This window comes from Callorhinus ursinus, unplaced genomic scaffold, assembly GCF_003265705.2.
Source record: "Callorhinus ursinus isolate GAN/ISIS: 27379988/994484 unplaced genomic scaffold, GSC_fseal_2.0 scaffold1, whole genome shotgun sequence".
Lineage (NCBI taxonomy): Eukaryota > Metazoa > Chordata > Mammalia > Carnivora > Otariidae > Callorhinus > Callorhinus ursinus.
Genome location: NW_027397063.1, coordinates 1,321,204 through 1,337,440, shown reverse-complemented (window position 1 = coordinate 1,337,440; position 16,237 = coordinate 1,321,204). Strand labels below are relative to the sequence as shown.

General features: G+C 37.3%; 1 protein-coding gene across 4 annotated transcripts in view; it reads left to right on the top strand.

The window, feature by feature from the left end:
• MORC3 (MORC family CW-type zinc finger 3) overlaps positions 1 to 16,237 on the top strand; it is a 40,675-nt gene that overhangs the window by 6,062 nt on the left and 18,376 nt on the right. For 3 of the 4 annotated variants that reach the window (XM_073890829.1, XM_025871566.2, XM_073890796.1), the window contains exons 2-9: positions 3,692 to 3,764; positions 5,695 to 5,827; positions 6,893 to 7,107; positions 7,689 to 7,836; positions 9,313 to 9,460; positions 12,116 to 12,244; positions 12,657 to 12,776; positions 15,369 to 15,466. In XM_073890829.1, the coding sequence (XP_073746930.1) occupies positions 3,692 to 3,764; positions 5,695 to 5,827; positions 6,893 to 7,107; positions 7,689 to 7,836; positions 9,313 to 9,460; positions 12,116 to 12,244; positions 12,657 to 12,776; positions 15,369 to 15,466 (1,064 nt within the window). The remainder of the gene's footprint in view (positions 1 to 3,691; positions 3,765 to 5,694; positions 5,828 to 6,892; positions 7,108 to 7,688; positions 7,837 to 9,312; positions 9,461 to 12,115; positions 12,245 to 12,656; positions 12,777 to 15,368; positions 15,467 to 16,237) is intronic. The other variant, XM_025871571.2, reaches the window with a different exon arrangement.

Below are 16,237 nucleotides of genomic sequence, written 5' to 3'. Positions count from 1 at the left end.
ACAGACCTCCAGTTTTCTGCCGGTTTGCGTCGAGTAGTTGGCAGGGTGAAAGAAGGAACCAGAGGGGAATCTTTACTGCTTCTTTAAAGACTTTGAAGCTGTCTTGTTTTCATACAGCCTCTAGTACCTTTGACTTTGGAGGCCCGAGAAAGTCTTAATTCCTGAGGCTTTCTGGAGTTCTGCCAAGGTTCCTGGTCTTGTTTTGCTTCTTGTTTTGTTTCCCATCTCTTTTAGGTTTCATATTCCGCTCTTTACAAAGGCTGTTAAATCAGTTGTCACTATTTGTGCTTTCCAATTTCCAACCTACTATTTTATCTCCTATTATCCATCACTTCTCTGATCATTTTTGTTCTTCTAGGTTTATTTCTCTTTTCCCCCCCCCCTTCATTAGAAAACAGTTTCAGGCAGGAGCACAGGTAAACATATTGTGAATAAGGCTGCTATGAACAGGGGTGTACATATGTTCAGGCTTCCAAAAAAGTTTTATATTTAACTGATTTTTAAAATGTGTGACTACTTGTTGATTCTAAAAGTTATATTAATTCTTTAAAAAAATCTGTGCAGTCTTCAGAGCATATCATTTGTGTGTGTGTATTTCCTAATGTTTAGGGGTGGGAAGTGATGTCTAATACTACTGTATCTTGTCTGCTAACATTTTCTCCTGGTGGATTGTTCCTTAAATGATTGTTCCCTTATTTTAGGTTTTGTACTCAAATATTCTCCCAAATAATGAGCTAAGAGAATCCTATGTGGTCTGGTTGAGGTTGTGTCTCCATAGTGTTTCCACAGGTTATAGAAATCGAAACACTTAACCAAAGTGAAGGCATGCCCCTTTTTACAGAGCTTCCTGTTACACTTTTTTTTTTTAAAGCATCTAGACCCAAACAAACAAGCTTCCCATTAGAGAGATTCCTGCTGCCCCCAACTTCTTATTGAGGTGTGGGGAGGGGCAGTTACTTCCAAATCTCCTATCCCTGAGTCACCATTAAAACCAAAACCTTAAAAAACAAAAAACAAAAAACAAAAAAACCTCTGTATTTCAGTTAAGCATCTCACTCATTGCATCCTTATTTTCAAATCTTATTTTTGAAAAAAAAAATCTTATTTTTGTTGTTAATTCCTTCTTTACTCGCCCTTAAAGATTTTCCTTTTTAAAATATTTTTAAGGTTATTTATTTATTTGAGAGATCCAGAGAGAAAGAGTGCACATGACTGGGGTGAGGGGCAGAGGGAGAGGGAGAAGCAGACTTCCCGCTGAGCAGGGAGCCTGATGCTGCTCACTCCTGGAACTCTGGGATCATAACTGGAGCTGAAGGCAGATGCTCAACTGACTGAGCCACCCAGGCGCCCCTTCCTTAATTTTTATTTCTGTATGAGCTCAGTTGTGCCTTTAAGGAATACTTAAAATAAGCGCACGCGCGCACACACACACACACACACACAGTGCTTATTATGTTCCAGTTGGTCTTCTAAGCATTTACAAATATTAACTCATTTAATAGTCTTAATCCCTGGTAAGCTGATACGATTATCATCCCCATTTTTATAGATGACAGAACTTGAGGCACAGAGGTTAAGCTTTTTCCCAAGGTCACACACCTAAACATACTTGCTTCGCGTGCATGTTTGTGTGTCTGTATATGTGTCTACGTGTGTATCACTGCTTTGGCCGTTCAAGGGTGTTTTTTTCCCTCCACAGCTAATGACATGTTCTAGAGATGAGAATTCAGAAGAGTTGAAAAAGCCACTGTTTACCGTTCAGTTATTTCTTATTGATGCCTTTGCTTTGCTCTCCTGGGGCTCTTATGCAAGAACAGTGTGTACCATTGTCAATTTGGAATTGATACATAGGATGAAGACATTAAATGAAAATTGACATTCCCACTACCACATTCTGCCAGTACATCTAAAATTCGCAGTACCCCATTTCCAATTCCAGATTTCACACCTAACAGAAATGCATAAATTAATAGAGCAAAGACAGATATTCTAAGGGTGTCTTCTCCTTTGGTAGCCAGAAGTTTCACACTCCAAAGCCATTCCCCATTGTAAAATTGATAACAGGTGAGGAGTATGCCATTCTATAAATGGTAGCGTGATAATTATGCAAAGGCAGGCGGCTGGGACGTAAAGAGCCTCCTCATGGCTGACCCCTGGCACTGTCTCAGGTAGATTAATTTGAGAAGGGCCTCTTGTGCACGATGAAGATCTGGAAGTTGATTTTTATTAAAAAACTCTTTGTAACATATGCTGTAGAAAGGCTGAATTACTTCATATTCATGATTGTGTGCCATACTCCACTTTGAAGACTGCTTTTCTACAGAATTTCATTTCTCACATGTGTACTTCAGTCTAATGGTGAATGAATGCCTGGGAATTATCTAAAACCAAGTGTGGACAAAGGAAAAATAGACCTCTTTCTGACACCTTGTGGCAGCAGCTGAGCACTACAAACTCAGTTGGTTTCATTTATAATCTATAATCTCATCACATTTCCAGAGCTCTTCACATTGAATACTTAAAAGTGCCCCCTCTTTTTTTTCTTAAATATAAGATAATCAGTTCAAAATGAACACAAAATCACCATTGCATGGAAACTGTCTGAAATGGAAATTTTTCAGCCTCAGCCTTTGAAGGCCACTTGTACATTTTTACACGTTTGATATCTATATTACTCAGGAATTTAGAGAGTTCCCTGTAGCATGAGGTTGATTGGCATAGTCTTTCATACTGTATTACTGTGAATAAAATCAGACCTAAAGTCCTTGGATTTGAACTTTTATTTGACATTGTGTAAAGGGTTGATAGATATATTACTCCACTGCCAAGTTTTAACTATAATGAACTGGGAGTAAATAATATAAAAAGTATCAAATACTGGCCTTCCAAGAGACCACTAGAAAAGCCTGTTGATTAATAAGTGAAGTTGAGTTTATTAAGCTAATGCACTCAGGAAAAAACACTCCCTTGGCAAAATCTTAGTTGTGTCTCACAGTAATTTTGAGGTAGGCCTTGGAAGCTGGGTAACTTTCTGATTGGGTGGTTTATGATATCATGGCTTCGGATTGGTGGACCCAAGGAGGCAAGGTTTTTGAAGCAGGTGTTGAAGCAGGTGTTGATGAGTAAACTATTTAGTTGATTAGCACAGCCTTCCAAGAATCTTATCTTCAAGGTTATAACTTCCACGTATATCCTGAAGCAAGCAGCTATTATTTTTGCTTGGTCTCAATGTTGATTATTTTCTTTTTATTCTTTTTATTCTTTTAAAGATTTTATTTATATATTTATTTATTTATTTATTATTTATTTGTAAAGATTTTATTTATTTGACAGAAAGAGAGCATAAGTAGGCAGAGTGGCAGGCAGAGGGAGAGGGCGAAGCAGGCTCTCCGCTGAGCAGGGAGCTGGACGTGGGGCTCGATCCCAGGACCCTGGGATCATGACCTGAGCCAAAGGCAGCCGCTCAACTGACTCAGCCACGCAGGCGCCCCTAAAGATTTTATTTTTAAGTAATATCCACACCCAACGTGGGTCTTGAACTCACAACCCCAAGATCAAGAGTCACGGGCTCTACCAACTGAACCAGCCGGGTGCCCCAATGTTGTTTAATACAGGGACAGAAAATTATATTGGTTTCTGTTCTCAAAAGTATGACTTGAATAAATTTACATGAATCATTGCTTTGTTTCAGCTTTGCCCGAAGTTTTTACATACAAATTCTACTAGTCACACTTGGCCATTCAGTGCAGTTGCTGAACTAATAGGTATGTAAAATTGACATTAATGTATAATATGTTGCTTGCAATTGAAGTTTTAAAAAACTTTTCATTGAAAAATAATATGCAAATGTGCTGTTTAATAAAACATGTATTTTGATACCATCAGTAAAGGTTATCTAGCATAACAACTATTCAAATAGATGTGAAATTAATTGCTGCTCAACCTTCTCTGTACTATTAAAGTATTTTGCTAAATTTATGAAACATGTTGAAAATAGTTTTATTCTGATTATAAAAGAAATTGACATACTGCAAAAATGGGAATTGTGTTTTTTTAATAGCTGGAAAGTACATATAACAGTCGATTTGTTTTTCTGATGTTAGTAAGTAGGGGGATTAATGTTACATTAGATTTGTGATAATACATTTTTGTTTCCTCCAACAGAATGATTAGGTATAGAATTGTATTTTAATAGTGTTTCAGTGAACATGAAAAGAGGCATGGTTGTGATCAGATTTGCATTATGGGTCATGATTTTTTTCTATCTGGAAAATTCTTGCATGTGAAATTTTTTTTAAGATTTATGTATTTGAGAGAGAGCAGGGGGAGGAGCTGAGGGAGTGGAAGCCGACTCCTCGCTGAGCGTGGAGCCAGAGGTGGAGCTCTGTGCCAGGACTGGAGATCTTGACCTGAGCCAAGAGTCAGCCTCTTAACCAACTGAGGCGCTCAGGCGCCCCTGATTTTTTTTTTTTAAGCATGTGTTTGAGAAACCGGTAATAAAGGAAAGTATATTCTTTGGAATTCTTAGAAATACTTTAGATTCTTTGTCAAGAAAGGATTCTCTCTTAGATGTATAAGAGAGGGGAAAAAAAAGGAGGAACTTTTGAGCACCCTTCTTTTCTTTGCCATAGTTAGATTTTCCAAAGTCTCCCAGCTAACATGTGCTCTTCAGCTGGTTTTTTAAAAACCCGGAAGTGGGTATAACACTGCAGCTATTCAGAGCCATTCTTTTTTTATGGCAACCCAGAGGAGCCACCCAACCTGGGATTGATTGTTCGTTCATGTACAGTGATTGTCTGGCTTTGGGTTAGAGCAGCTGAAAGTCCTGGAGCTCTTTGTGCTGTACCAAACTTAAGTGAAACACCATTTCTCCCAACGTTGTTGATTACAAAGATGATTTTAGTTCTAGGCTGCCTTATGGAAGGATAGTTTGAGAACCATTATTTATGTTTAGTCATAAAGACTTCAAAATATACCTCAGCAAGTATTTGTGGTCAGTTAAGGATGTTCCGGTAGAACTTAGATAGTTGACAAGCTGATGTTATTGCTGCTTCTGTTGACATTTTTTTAATTTTTCGGTGTGTTTTTTTTTTTTTAATGTATTCCTTCCTACTTATTTATTCTGAGACAAACAAGGAAGCTAAACAAGAGTGTTAAATGGGGATCTGTACAGAGATCATAGAAATGTAAAAGCCACAAGAAACTTTGGTTAGATTGGAAAGGGCCACAATTTGAAGAACTGTGTAGAAGATAAACCTTTATCTGTGTATCCAGCTTAGCAGAAAACATGACTGGTTCCTTGGTTATTCAGTAACTGCATTGCATTCCCTCAGTGTCGGCTTGTAGTGCGAGAAGACACTTAGCTCTCAGTTTCTCTCTTGATAGCCAGGCCGGTTCTCGGGGCAGAGGAAGACCTCCCTGTCTTATTCGTCTCTTTGGTACAGTCATTCTTCTTGTTTGTACTTTTTCAGTATAGTGGGTACCAGTGTGACAAATGGAGGGCTTTGGAAAGAGCTAATTCTGTAATGATCAGTGAATGATGTATAGCAAGGTACATTAGTTTCATGTTTTCAAATTTTAGGAGTTACTAAACATTTCAATTTTTAAAAAATATGTTGCTTGTTAAAGGATTGTACTTAACTAATTGCTCTTTAAAATGAAAAATCAAAATTTCTCAAAACTTCTGTTTCCCAGATAATGCTTACGATCCTGATGTGAATGCTAAACAGATATGGATTGACAAAACAGTGATAAATGACCATATATGCTTGACATTCACTGATAATGGGAATGGTATGACTTCAGATAAGTTACATAAAATGCTAAGGTATGTAAAAGTGTCACATTTCTTTCTTTTTTTGAAGAGAGGGAGCGAGAGAGAGCACAAGCAAGGTGAAGGACAGAGGGAAAGGGAGCCTGACACAGGGCTCGTTGTGACCTGAGCCGAAGGCAGACGCTTAACCAGCTGAGCCACCCAGGCGCCCCAAAAGTGTCACATTTCTAAAAATATTGCTTTTACCCAGTTCAGGGGCTTCATGTGTCCTACTTATTGCCCATACTTTTTGTTTTTTAAATATGATATGCTATACCCCCAGCCCGTCTGTTCTCTTAAGTCTTCCCATCATTTCCTACTACTATTTGATTATCAGACAATCCCTGCCGTTCTCATCCTCTGCATGTCTGACTTATCCAAAATTCCACCATTCCTTTAAAGTTATAGTACAGTGATAGCAGTTATTTATACTCCAGTGTTAATTAGTTTTAACCAGTATTTCCAGTAAAATGCCACTTTTGGTGGGGAGTCATTTTAAAGGGATTCTGAGGATAAGGAAGGAAGCAAGATAAAATAGTCATGAAGCCTTGGGCTCTAGGGTCACAGAATAGATGTCAGTGTGAAGCCAGGTGTGCCCGAAAAGGAAGCCAAGGTACCTAGTACCAATACAGGATAGAGAAAAGGTGGCAGCAGAGCCCTTTCTACTGTCCCTAAATACTTGTTATTCTGCCAAAAACTCTAGTCGATGCCATTAGTAATCATACTACAGTAGGCTTGCTGAGATCAAGGGAGTTGTTTGCATTTAGAAGAAATATCATGGGGTAAAATCTCAAGGGTCTCAGGAGCCCAAATGAGAACTCAGTCATTTTGGCAGGATGTGCTAGGCAATGAGCTCCTGTTTTAGTGTGTAATTCATACACCCTACGATGCAGATTTAGTTTTCATTTTAGAGATGGGGAAAAATGTCAAAATAGATTAAAAGTAGTTTGCCTAAGATTATGCAACTAGAGGATGAGGCTAACGTTTATACCCAGGCTTTTTACTTGATATTATAATTTTTGAATTAAAAAAATGAAAATTATACATATTTATTTAAAAAAAATTTTTTTTCCTTTTTAGCTTTGGCTTCAGTGACAAAGTCACCATGAATGGTCATGTCCCAGTTGGATTGTATGGGAATGGCTTTAAGTCAGGTTCTATGCGTTTGGGTAAAGATGCAATCGTGTTCACCAAAAATGGAGAAAGCATGAGTGTGGGCTTCTTATCTCAGACCTACTTGGAAGTCATTAAAGCAGAACATGTTGTTGTCCCAATAGTGGCATTCAACAAACACCATATCCTTTTGATTTTGAAATAGAAACTATGGAGAAACTGAAGAAATACTCTGAACCCTTCCCTCCTTTTGCCCTCCTCTAGATTCTCGTTTTTTAATCACAGTTTCCATGATCGCTGTTGTTCCTACCCATTGCCTCTTAGATCTGAGGCTAAGCCTTTGTCTCTTTCTCTCTTCTGTTGGAATTGTGCCATGGAAACCCTTAACATAAGGTGGTTGCATTCTGTGTGCAGCTTCCTGTAGCTCTTCCCTTTATTTCAGTTGTATTATGCCTAATAAGATGTGTGGTCTGCCTTGAAATTTCCCCTAAGCCCATGAAAAGCAAGGTATCTTTAGGAAACTGTCTTCTGTGTATAAACACATTCTGTGTATAAACACATTCAGATATTAGGAACCATTAAATTAGTTAGGAGTCATAATAAACTTGCTCATACTTCATCTTTCTTGGTGTTCATCTGAAATCAAACTACAGTTTTAAACTTAGAAATTGATTTAGGAAATAGTTATCTGTTACTGTTTCAGTCACCATATTGCAATTGTGAAAAAAATGTTGCTGGTCTGAGTCTTTAACTTAAGATATACGACAGATGATAAATTTATCAGAATCAAAAGCAAGCCTTGCAGCAATTCTGGAACATTCTCTGTTTTCTACGGAACAGAAATTACTGGCCGAACTGGATGCTATCATGGGTAAGAAGGGGACGAGGATCATCATCTGGAACCTCAGAAGGTAACTGAGACTCGGCAAATGGTTTCTCATTGGGAAAGGCAAGTGCTCGTGCAGGAATGGTTGTATTACATGATCTATTGTCACATGGAGTACAAATATGTTGGAAGGTACTGATTTTTTGGCATAGGTAACGATTTGTCTTTTCCAAGAGTGTTTTGTTGAGGCCACTTTGGCTTCAATTTGAGATAATTTCCTACTATTAAAACTAAATTTCTAGCCCTGCCATTCAGTAACCATAGAGCTCAATTCTCACTTTCTGTTATTCTACCCCTTCTCAAAAAGAAACGGGAAGAAAATATCCCAGCTAATAAGCCCTACTTGTGTAAGTTAGGAAGAGAAATCTTTGTCAGTTACTTAAAGCCAAGCATAATTTAACAACTGGTGAGAAAAGTAATGTAGATGAGACATCTGTATTGCTAAAGATTGTAGTCCTGTATCCTTGTGAGGATAAAATCATTTGCAAAGAAGGTTTTTTTAAAACTTAGGAGGAATGTATAATGTTGAGATATTTAGACACACAGAATGATAGGAATGAAGCACAAATTGAGTGGTAAGCCTAAAATACTTTAAGTCTTTTCTGATTTATATTCTCTTTTTTTCTTGTTTTGCTGTCAAGCCGCTCCCATTCTCACTCCCCTCTTTTTTAAATTTACGCTTTTTATTTTGAGATACCTGTAGATTTGTGTGCACAAATCTCATGTACTCTTTATCCAGTTTCCCCCAGTGGCAGCATCTTGCAAAACTGTAGTACAGTAGTGTTGATACCGACATTGATAGAGTCAAGAGACAGATGTTTTCATCAACCGCGATCCCTCATGTTGGCCTTTTATATCCACACCCCCTCCCTCCTTAATCCCTGACAACCTCTAACATGGTCTCCATTTCTGTAACTTCATCATTTTAAGAATGTTATATGAATAGAATCTTATAGTGTGAAAGCTTTTGGGATTGGCTTTTTTCATTCATCATATTTCTCTGGAGATTCATCTGGGTTCCTGTGTGTGTCAGGAGTTTACTTCCTTGTCCTTGCTGAGTAGTATTGTATGGTTGGACCATCGTGTGTTCAACCATTCACCAGTTAAAGAACATCTGGATTTTTATCATTTTGAGTTATTGCAAATAAAGCTGTAAACATTTGTGTACAGGTTTTTGTGGAAATATAGTCTTTCTTTTTCTAAGATAAATGCCCAAGAGTATAATTGCTAGGTCCTATGGTAGTTGCCTGTTTCGTTTTTTAAGAAACTGCCAGAATGTTTTTCAGAGTGGCTCTACCATTTGACTTCCCGCCAGCAGTGTGTGAATGTATACAGTTTTTCTGCATCTTCCTGGATTCCTTTTCTTTTGTTTTTCCCTTGCTTTCGTCTCCCCCCTCACCCCCAACCAGGACGGGTAGGTGTTTTGTTTTGTTAATTAAGTATATTTGCTTATCTTGCTGGGAAGTTAAAATTTAGCTCTTTCAAAAAATTGTTTTTATAGCTACAAAAATGCAACGGAGTTTGATTTTGATAAGGATAAATATGACATCAGAATTCCTGAAGATTTAGATGAGACAACAGGGAAGAAAGGGTACAAGAAGCAAGAGAGGATGGACCAAATTGCTCCTGAGAGTGACTATTCCCTGAGGGTATGTATTCAGCTCTCTTTCTTGACATGAGAAAATCATCAAATAATGGAAATTGTGTTATCCACTTGTGTTACAAATGCTGTCAGTGATCTCTAAGTAAAAGTATCTCAGACAGGAACCAATTTATTTCACTTTTCATGAGCACACTGATTGCTTTATTTGCTCAAAAAATTTTTTTTTGTTTTTTTAAAGATTTTATTTATTTACTTGACAGAGAGAGACACAATGAGAGAGGGAACAGAAGCAGGGGGAGTGGGGGAGGGAGAAGCAGGCTTCCTGCTGAGCAGCGATCCCGATGCTGGGCTCGATCCCAATCAGGACCTGAGCCGAAGTCAGACGCCCAATGACTGAGCCACCCAGGTGCCCCTGCTCAGAAAAGTTTTTTAATTGTAAAGTCGTCAGGTCTAACAGCACTTGTTTTTTCACTGGGTGGTTAGATTATTTGCATTAGGAATTCTAGAATCAGTATGTCCGATGGTAGCCATATTGATTAATTCAGGCAAAAACACCAAGTTCAGTGTCTCTCTTTTTTAGTTTAAAATATTCTAGGCCGCCTGGGTGGCTCAGTTGGTTGGGCGACTGACTTTGGCTCAGGTCATGGTCCTGGAGTCCCGGGATCGAGTCCCACATCGGGCTCCCTGCTCAGCGGGGAGTCTGCTTCTCCCTCTGACCCTCTTCCCTCTCGTGCTCTCTATCTCTCATTCTCTCTCTCTCAAATAAATAAATAAAATCTTTAAAAAAATTAAAATATTCTAGAACACCTTAATTTACATCCTAAAGCAAATGTAGACTACAGATCATACGTATTAATACAGTTTTGTGATAAATATCTCTGACATTTGACCTTATTAATAAATGTTTTTGAGATTGAAATTAATACAGTTTAAAAATGTTGATGTGATAGGGGTGCCTGGGTGGCTCAGTTGTTAAGCGTCTGCCTTCGGCTCAGGTCATGATCCCGGGATCCTGGGATCAAGCCCCGCATTGGGCTCCCCGCTCGATGGGAAGCCTGCTTCTCCCTCTCCCACTCCCCTTGCTTGTGTTCCCTCTCTTGCTGTGTCTTTCTTTGTCAAATAAATAAAATCTTTAAAAAAAAATAAAATGTTGATATAGTAAGAATATTGTTTCTTAGTCACTGTAAGACATAACACTAACTTCCCTTTATTTTTTTGTGCTAAGATGATTCATAACCCCAAGTTGAGGATACATGTGACATTTACACATTTACAACTTTCTGATACTCTAGCAGTTACATACCCCAAAATGTTATTGAAGTATGTCCTACTTGTTAAGAAAATGTTGCTCAATTAATTATGAAACGGGTCCAGAGGCAGGCCCAGCAGGTGGTGTGGATTTAGTGTACCATGAAGTAAAATGTTTTAAATACTGTTAATAAATTTTATAAATGACAAAACACCACTAATTTTGAAATCAGGAATCAGGAAATAAAGAGAAATGTTCAAATTTTGTGTTGAACCTTCATCTCTCCTTGTGTTATTCAGTTCATTTCTTTAGAGATATATGATGGCTTAGAGGCAGGCATAGAACAGCATATTTATTTTTTAACATGTTTTAGAATATAGACTTCAGTCAAGATTGTAAAATATGAGGGCGCCTGGGTGGCTCAGTCGGTTAAGCGTCTGCCTTCAGCTCAAGTCATGATCCCAGGGTCCTGGGATTGAGTCCCGCATCGGGCTCCTTGCTCAGCAGGGAGCCTGCTTCTCCCTCTGCCTGCAGTTCCCCCTGCTTGTGCTCTCTCTCCCCACCCCATCCCGTCAAATAAATAAATAAAATCTTAAAAAAAAAAAATGATTGTAAAGTATCTAAACTTTTTTTCCTCCTTTTTTTAAGATTTATTTATTTGAGAGAGAGAGAGAGAGAGTGCATGTGTGAGCAGGGGGAGGGGCAGAGGGAGAGAGAGAAAGAATCTCAAGCAGACTCCCTGCTGAGTGCGGAGCCTATGTAGGCCTCAATCCCAGGACCCTGAGATCATGACCTGAGCCAAAATCAAGAGTTGGCCGCCTAATTGACTAAGCCCACCCAGGCGTTCCAGTATCTATATTTTCATACATTAAGAATTGAAAACACATTTAGATTAGTGCTGATTGTTACAGTTCAGTTTTTAAAAAATACTAAGCTTGTCTACTTGGCTTAAGTGTTGGTGTATTTATGATATTTTCCTTTTCAGGTGTACAACAGGCCTTTCTGTCTATATTAGATTTTGCTTGTTATTTTTGCCTAAATAAAATTTATCATTACTTTTAAAGTGCAATAGTAATATATATACTTGACAAGAGTCAAAATACAGTCCTTTTTTTGTACATACGTACATTTTTTAAAAATTAAAATGAAATATCACATGCTGTTTTGTAACTTTAAAATGTTTTATTTGTAATATAACATAATATTCATATAGGTCAATAGATTGTTTTCTGCAAATCATTTTTTAGGCTATAGTATATTGAGTATATTTTTAAAGAAAAGCAATCAAATACTAACTAATAACAGCTTTATAGTCTATATTGTTGAAGAGTTCATGGGTTCTTTATCAAAGCAAAGTGGTAGGTTTCTTTTTAAATAACACATATCAGTAATGTTGAACAAATTTGTAGGTAATTATTTGGAAAGGACAGATATTGTTGTGTGTCTTTGCAGGCTTACTGTAGTATATTATACCTAAAGCCAAGAATGCAGATCATCTTACGTGGACAGAAAGTGAAGACACAGCTGGTTTCAAAGAGTCTTGCCTACATCGAACGTGATGTTTATCGACCCAAATTTTTAGTATCCTTTTTTTTTAAGATTATTTATTTATTTGTCGGGGGTGGGGGGAAGGAGGGAGGGAGGGCACGACCGGGAGGAGCGACTGGCAGAGGGAGAAGCAGGCCCCTGCTGAGCAAGGAGCCCAATGCAGGACTCAATCCCAGGACCCTGGGATCATGACCTGAGCTGAAGGCAGACACTTAACTGACTGAGCCACCCGGGTGTCCTTTATTTTCCTTTTTATGATGCTGTATAAAGATACATTTGTAAAGTGTATTTCTCTTCCCCCTTTCTCCATCTATCCTGATATGGAGTCTCATCCTCTCCAACTTTGCCTTTTTCTTTACACTTTTGGATTCATTAAAAAATGACTTGGAAAGGATGATTTGGGGGGAGTGAGGTGGTGTGTTCAGAATTTTCCTTAACATTTAAGACTAAAACGGTGAGAATTACTTTTGGGTTCAACTGCAGAAATAAAGACCATTATGGGATAATGATGTATCACAGAAATAGGCTCATCAAAGCTTATGAAAAAGTTGGATGTCAGTTAAGGGTAAGCTTTATATCTGAAATGTCTGTATCTTTTATAAAAAGTTAAAATATCTTACTGGGTCAAGTGTGAAATAATATGCTTTGCTTAATGACTTTTAAATGTCAGTGTGTTCAATAATGTTGGTATGGCACTTGAACTTAAAATACTTTTATATTAATTTCCCGCTTGGTCCAGATAATCTTATGAGGGGGACAGAATATTTCATCTCTGTTTTACAGATGAGGAAATGGGGGCTAAGAAGTTAAGTAATTTGCCCTAGACCTAAAATGAGTATGGTTCTTAGATCCAGATGCAGATCTTTTGACTGTATTTGGGTATGGATCCCTGATTATTTTTGGGATGAAGTTGGTTAGTTTTATTTAGTCCTGACTTATTAGCCAGAAAAACAGGGTCATACAGGTGATTTACTTCTTTGGAGTTAATTCCTAAATATATTGGAGCCTTCCTCTTAAACCACTTCCATTGTTGTAGAATTCAATTTAGGATGATGCACGTTGCCCACTATGCTAGTCTGTTCATCCTTTACATGTTTTCACAGAAAGGTTTTTTTGGAGTGTATGTGTTAAGAATTCAGTGATAAATTCTGAAAATGAAGTTTGTTTAAGGTATTAAGTCTAGGCATATCTTGTTTTCCAAGTTTATGGTTTTCATCTTCTATTCATCTTGTTTCATTCTAAGTTCTTTGTAGAACGGTGTGAGCTCTACATAGTATAATAGTGTGGGTTTACCTTGAATCTTGCTCAACAGGGGTTGTAACTCTGTTACATGAGCCCAGAATATAGCATTTTCGCAAAAGTAAGCAAACTTTGTTGGATTCTTCTTGGTAACCACTAATTTCAGAACCACTAAATACAGAAATCTGGCAACCATGATATGAGGTGTCAATAACTTTTATTTAAAATGCTAATTTTCGTTTATAATTGGAGTAGTAATTTTCATCAGACACATTCTATAATTAGAGTTACAGGGAATTTCACTGGTAAAATTAGAAATGCATTTTTGGTATTAAGCGTTGTTTCTCAAGTGCTTTGGGATTCAAAAGAAACAATGTATCTGCAACAGAATGTAAAATATTTTTTTCTTTTATCATTTATGAATCTGACTTAAGATACACAGCCCATTTTTCCAACCCAGTTAAATTTGCATTGTGTATAATTTCTGGTTAAACTTGACCTTGTTAAAAATGGGCTTTTATAGCCAACTCTTACATTGTTTTTCTTTACCAGGTGATGGACTGGGCATAGTATTTGCATTCTGTGGATTCAGTAAACAGTTACTAAATAAGTGTCAGATACCTGGTATGTTTTGCCGTGCTTGATGCTCAGAATAAGAAGATGATAAGATACAGAGCATGCTCTCAGAGCTCTGGTGAGGGGAAAATGTGGTACAAGTTGGAAGAATCAGAAAAAGCTTCTTGGAGAAAGTGGTGATTGAGATGAGTCTCAGTTGATATTACTGTGTTGAAAAGTCTGGCAAGGGTTTTCCAGGCAGAGAAAAATCTCTGCAAAGGAGGGGAAAGAGGCTTCAGAGAATGTGACCTCATTAAGGGAGTAGCTAACTGCTTGGGGCATATGCGACTAAGTCAGGAGAGTGTTGGGAGAGAGACAAGAAGATGAGGCTGGAAAGAAAGTGAACAGGAACTACAAATTGAAGGGTATTGTGGTTTATTAATGGTTTGAGATGAGGAACCACGGATGGTTTTTAATAGAGTGGGATTACGATTAAATCTGCATGGTTTCATCTATATTTCTGAAAATTTTCACTCTTCTTTCACTTTTTCCTTTTGTAGACTCAGCTATAATTGTGAACAGAATACACTTGTTAATCACATATAATCAGAATATATGACTCCTATACTTTGATTTCAATATTTTAGCTAGAAGCGTTTTAAAAATAACTTGAATTCAACTGACCTGGGTTTTTACTTCATCACCATTAGCAACTGGATGTGTAACTTTGGGTAATGATTTTAATTTTTATCTAGCAAACTTTTGGAATATTATTGCTAGGGTCTTTGCTAGATACTGTGGATATAGAAAGGAGGTAGTTGTGGTTTCTACTATCTAAGAAATGCAGCCCAGTAGTGGTGGTCTTTTTTCTTTTGTATAAAAGTGGGGGTGATAATATTTGTCTAAATGGATATTTGACAACAGTGGAAGTGGTTTTGGAGGAAGGCTCTAATATATTTAGGAATTAACTTCTAGAAAAGTAAAATATACCTACCAGACACTATTTTTCTTTCTTTCTTTCTTTCTTTTTTTTAAAGATTTTATTTATTTATTTGACAGACAGCGAGAGAGGGAACACAAGCAGGGGGAGTGGGAGAGGGAGAAGCAGGCTTCCTGCTGAGCAGGAGCCCGGCAGCGGGGCTCAATCCCAAGACCCTGGGATCATGACCTGAGCCGAAGGCAGACGCTTAATGACTGAGCCACCCAGGTGCCCAGAGACACTATTTTTCAATCTAAATTTCATAAGAATCATGACATAAAATGTAGGAAAATGGTTCATATAAATTATAAATCTTTGTGGAAGGGTAATTATTTTGAGCATCATGTCTTATGCTTGAAACATTGATTTCATTTTCTTTTTCAGGCAAACAATATGGGTGTTGGAGTAGTGGGAATTATAGAGTGTAATTTCTTAAAGCCAACTCATAATAAACAAGATTTTGACTATACTAACGAGTACAGGTATGTTACCTATTTAAGTTACTTTTTAGTTTATTTTGGAAATACTTTCATCTCTTTTCCTAAGCTGAGTTTTTTTTCTGTCTTGTGGATGTTTTTATATTATAGAACTTTAAGAAAATTGGTAGGTGGTAGGCTTGCATAGAAAACACATTTAGCCATCTTCTCCCAACCTAGGAATTATATTTTACTCCATTACCAGTAGAAATTTGTTCTCCCCTGTCTTTATTGATGAAGTATTTCTGAGATTTATAGTAAAAATAGAGGATATTTCTGCTTTCTTGGTGTCAATATTTACTGTGTAATATTCTGAAACTGTTCTTATTAGATAGGAACTTGAAGGTAATATAGTCCTGTGTACATTAGACAGAAATACTCCGATCTTTTAAGAGTGGTTAGAAGTCACAGAATGAATATGACCATCCGTTTCACTTGTAGATTTAGGAGGCACACTTTTCCTTAATGAGCACATAATGCAGTTGCATGTGAACATTGGTGATAAAGACAAAAATAATGTCATAAGCCCTTTTTTTCAAATAAAAAACAAAGTAGAATAAATAATAAAGGTAAGAGCAAAATCAATGAATTAGGAATCACGTATAATAGAGAAAATCAGTATATACTCAAGAGTTCACTCCTGAGGCAGAGGCTACTCCTGTTAGTTGAACAGGGATAATTTAATATAAGGAATTATTAACTAGGATAGTAGAGGGTGATTACTAGAAGGGGTAAAAGAGAAAAGTAGGTTCCCAGAACTAGCAGATATAAAAGACT